We start from the raw sequence: 4,765 nt of genomic DNA on the forward strand, positions 1-4,765 counted from the left end.
GTTATTTTAGATTTGTGCAGTTCCAATGATAGGCAGTATTAGGCAATTTTCGCAAATTTTCAAGCCTTTTGAGGCCTTCTAAAGGCTTCGGCTGACTGATGGAGAGTGCTGGCTTTGATTGAGAGCTAGGCAGAGCGTGTCTGAAGGGCTTTTGTAGGTTATGGAGGGCTGTAGAGAGAGGCATCAATTTGTCCCATTGGAATCGGTACCCAAAGGAGGTATTTCGATTATTTATCAACTGCTACATTGTTTTCTTTAACACGAATTCGTATATCATAAAATAAATAAATAAATATTTCATCCTAAAATTACTGCTCACATAACGCAACACCATCCGTAGATCAAACGTCCTCAGTGTCATCATTAAGATTTCTTCGCCTGAACAAATAATACCAAAAAGATTTACAAAATTGAAACATCTCATTATAAAAAAAGGCAAAAGAAGAAGAAATTTTGAGATGTACCTTGCTCTATACTTCAAAATATCACGAATTAACAGACCCAATATCAATAGCACAGTGTACGCCACATGAAGATACATTATCAATTTCCAACAAATCGTCATTTTTATTTTCTTTTTCTGAAAAGAGTTAAAAGCTTTATGTTGATCGGAGTCTGAAACTTTATAAATTCTAATACAAAGGGTTATATAAATATATTTCTCTATTAATAACAACACGTCTTCCTAGAAATTTCCAATGCTTTCTCAAAATATTTCTCATCACCATTTCTTATGTCCTTTTTGAATTTACGTTTCATGGATTTAAGCGATTCGTAAACGTGAGTACTCCAAGTCAACTTCAAACCGTGCTCAGATTTGATGTCTTTCCATGTGGCTTTGGAAATGGGTTTTTCATCTTTGATCATATCACGACAATAATATATGATGGAACACGTGTCTTTTGGATTAAGTGAGCGCGAAATGAACCATGTTTGAAATTCGTCTTCCTCCATTTTCTCAGGATCATTTTGTTGTTCGTCCGGTCGAGTCAAGTTAATCTCCTCTTCTACGCTGAGATCTGAATGAAAATCAAGTAGATTTTTTATTTAATTTTGATAAAGAATTTATAAGAAATTGTAATTTTAAAGTTGCAGTACTGATGTGAGAAGTCTATCATCCTTTGACAGGCAAGGGAAAACTCTGTATTTGTGAAGGAAAATTCTATATCTGCAAGGAAAAACTCAAAAAAATATTATGGAAGAGTAAGATATATTTAAAATGGTTATTATTACCGTCCAGTATATTTTGAAGACTTTCATCGGAGAGGTTTGCATCAAATGTACTGGTCAAAAGCTCTGCTTGATCTGCCATCCACTCGCTCACCTTAGTCGAAGACGTCTCCATTTTTTCTTCTGTAAAAGATAAATCCTCTGCAGTCTCTGTCGAGCTCGATACGGTGAAGTCAGAAATACATTGCATAGCCAGGCGAACAGTCTCACGGTTATTCCACGTTTGTATGTAGAATTTGGCCGTTGTGCTAGGTCTGTTCTTCATAAAATTGTGAGCTAAGCTGTCGACGGGTTCATTTCGTATAGCGGTCAAATGGGATGCAATGGACTGCCTGATTTTCGTTGGACTGATACGATCCAAGCTAAAAAATATGAATATTTAGAGAAGGTTTAATAAGTGAAACACTAAAAATACTTAAATGGATAAAGAATATCCTCTTACAGGATAGCATGGTATTAAAAAAAGGCCGACCAATGAAAAAATTCATTTCGAAAATGTTCTTAGTTCTTACTTTTTCCTTTTCTTTAATGCTGGCACTGAATGGAATAAATGAGTGATTCCGTTAGAAATACAAGAGTGTGACATCTTTTCTCCACCTTTGCTTGATAGAAACAAATATCTTTCGCTGAGTTGAAGGTCTGCATCGTTGGTGCGAGCTATCTTTGGTCGGAAGTGAACAGCAAATTTGTTCAAATGTGAGAAAAGCATTTCAGAGCAGACAATGCTCTTCTTTCCATAAAGCATCGAGGTCTTGTACTTAGTGCTTGATATCACCATTGCATCGTATTCTTTATCGTGTACAGCATTTTGCAAATCAGCTATTGAAAGGTTAATGAGGTTGGATGCCCTCAATGCATTTGTTATGCAAAGCGTAAACATCAGGTAGTTTTGACAAGATATGGCTTGTTCTGAAGTATAATTAGGAGATGTGAATTTATCAATACCATTGAGATTTGATAAAATCTCTTTTGCCCTGTCACTATTGCCAAAGATCTTGCAATCAGTGTTCGTTATCAATTTCTCCAATTTGAAATCTTGCATTGCAGATTGACGTTCCTTGCAATACGGATGGAGTCTTCTGTTGAATTCTTGAGTTTTACTTCGGATACGCTGCATGTCCGGATAGGTCAACCCTGAATGGTAAATTATAGACTTTATTTAAATACAAAATGTCCACTTACTTAATAGCACCTCTATAAAGCCTGACAATACTCTTTTTAACAAAATATAGATTGCGCAGAAGTGATATTCCTGCATGCGTAAACTTCATATTAAGTTTACGCTTACGCAGAGAAGATATTCCTGCATGCGTAAACTTCATATCAAGTTTAGGCTGCGTTAACCTTTTGTAAACATCAACTTTACAAAAGTGATAAAATGTTTAATCCTCTTATTTCATGCAGTGACTTGAATCAATATTAGTAGCAACTTTAGGCCATCTTGAATGTGTTCTCAAATAATGGATAGAACTTATTAACTCCAAAAATGATAAGCTAACATACCTAAAAAGAGCTGACGGCTAGTAGAGAATTCGATGAGTTTCCGCAAAGATGAAAGCTTCGAGCAGAGAGTGGTCGGCTTTAATTGACTTTTAGAACGATTCATTTGCAAATTGTGGTCTTTCAGTTTTGTGAAATGTGGAAGGAAGAATGAGTCTTCAAGAGCATTTGTATCGGAAAGCTTGTTCGGGTACAAAGTTAGTGTAGGGTCGACGGAAAGCCATATTTCTTGAAGGTTTGTTACAATTTGCTTCGATGCTCGAGGGGAATGGTTTAGTACGTGTTGCAACCAATCATTGAAATCTTCGGAAAAAGCTCGGTAGTTGTCATAGATGTGTTTAAAGTCTGTCAGAGTTTTCAGTTTATGTTGTCTAATATCGCTCTCTTTAATGTCACGACAGTTGATAGCGAACGATGGTTTCTTATACGTTGGAGCTTTATCATTCTTGTAGTCGTTCAAACATTCATTGATCGAATTCTGTGCAGGTGGGCATATGAGATTTCCTTTGACATAATTTTGTAAAGGTGTTACCTTGGCAATGTCACAGTTCATGGCTTTGAAAATTAAATGGTCAGCTCCAAATTTCCCGTGGTATCTTTTGATGTGTTTGTCTATGTCTCTAACACAAATTCCACACGGTTTGCAAACCTGAAGAAGTTAAATGGAATTTTAAAAATTAATTTACCCACTCGATTCGCTACCTTTGAGAGCAAAATCAGTCGATTAACTAAAGAATTAATAATTTTTCAACGAACGCTTCGCCATCCAGTCACAAATGGCATGACACCGTTCAAAGGAGATAACTTTATCAATGCGAAGTTGGCCGAGTGGTATAAGGCGCTGGTTCACGCACTGGGGGTACCGAGTTCGAATCGGGTCAGGGTCACTTGGAAATTTTTGACCAGGTTTCGATATTTTATGTTTTTTTGGGTGTAGATTCCAAAAAAAGTGGTCCGAAGTCATGAAAAGTTGACAGAAGGGAGCTACGTGACCGTAAAGGACCCGGTGGTCGTGAGGACTTGAAACCGATAAATTAAAAAAAACATTGACGGTTATGAAATGGGTTACCTGTGGTTGCTTTGAATATTTCGATTTTGTATGCAGATAACGAAAGAGTGTCACACGACAAGATGATTCGAGCTTTGCAGATCCTTTTTCCCATTTATGACTTTCGATCAGATGACGGCTTAAGTTGTGTCCAAAAAACCTGCAGTAAGCTTCCACGCAACGATACAGTGGTCCTTTCGCCGAGAGAACAATTGGTTGGATGGTGCCAAAGATTTCTTGAATTTGCTGAATTGGGTTCATGACTGAAAAGATAAACATGGATATCAGAATAAGGCATTATGATATATTTAGAATAAATAAAATATGGCTAATGATTTTATATTAGAAGATAAGAAGTAAAATTAAACAAGAACGAAACAAAGTTTGTACTTACATAAATGTTGAGAGCATCTCTTCTCTTCAAGCGCACTGCTTGATATGTGTAAATCTTATCTTGTATTCTCTGTTTTTATAATGTGGTATATCCCTATTTTTAATTTCCCAACGGATACAGATACCCTCGCCTTTTTCCCTTGATAAATAAAACATAATAAGACAGAGAAGACTTTCTTTACCTAACTCTGTTTACGTTTCTCTAAATTCCCAAGACAATTAATTACATATATACTTAAGACATTTAAATACCTTAGATTACGTAACCCGCTTGTTGTAATTAAATGTATCTGTAAGAAATCATATTTTTTATCAACCACTTACATTGACAATAATGAGACTTGAGTTACCAAGCGAGTTAGGTAGAAAAAGGCATGTTTCTGTAGAACCTATTTAATGCTTCAGCATCGCTTTTTACATTAGACAATGGGATATGGCAAGGAGTTATGACCCTAAGTAAAACAAGAACCCTTAATTTCTTGTTCTTATAAAAAAAATTGTCACCACAAGTAGATATATCACCGTAGAGATGGCTTCAAAAAGTTTTAACAGACTCAGTTACATATGCACATACCTCAGTTAGGGGGGGGATTT

At 36.0% G+C, this 4,765-nt stretch overlaps 1 protein-coding gene across 1 annotated transcript; it reads right to left on the bottom strand.

Annotated features, from left to right (window-relative positions):
* Positions 1-221: 221 nt before the first annotated feature.
* LOC136812204 (uncharacterized) lies at positions 222-4,216 on the bottom strand. Its single transcript, XM_067068687.1, has 6 exons — positions 4,173-4,216; positions 3,800-4,041; positions 2,734-3,379; positions 1,743-2,364; positions 1,234-1,592; positions 222-1,019 (listed from the first exon to the last, which is right to left on the bottom strand). The coding sequence occupies exons 2-6, from the start codon at positions 4,037-4,039 to the stop codon at positions 667-669; spliced, it is 2,220 nt and encodes a 739-aa protein (XP_066924788.1). The 5' UTR covers positions 4,040-4,041; positions 4,173-4,216; the 3' UTR covers positions 222-666.
* Positions 4,217-4,765: the final 549 nt, after the last annotated feature.

The sequence above is a fragment of the Clytia hemisphaerica genome, unplaced genomic scaffold (genome assembly GCF_902728285.1).
Source record: "Clytia hemisphaerica strain Z4C2 unplaced genomic scaffold, Clytia hemisphaerica genome assembly, whole genome shotgun sequence".
Taxonomy (NCBI): Eukaryota; Metazoa; Cnidaria; class Hydrozoa; order Leptothecata; family Clytiidae; genus Clytia; species Clytia hemisphaerica.

Bases quoted from the DNA above. Each gene is read 5' to 3' on its own strand.
- LOC136812204 (XM_067068687.1), bottom strand. From the start codon at position 4,039: ATGAACCCAATTCAGCAAATTCAAGAAATCTTTGGCACCATCCAACCA. The intron at 1,593-1,742 runs GTAAGAACTAAG...CATATTTTTTAG, and splicing joins GCATTAAAGAAAAGGAAAAA to CTTGGATCGTATCAGTCCAA. The intron at 1,020-1,233 runs GTAATAATAACC...ATTTTCATTCAG, and splicing joins TCTTCAAAATATACTGGACG to ATCTCAGCGTAGAAGAGGAG.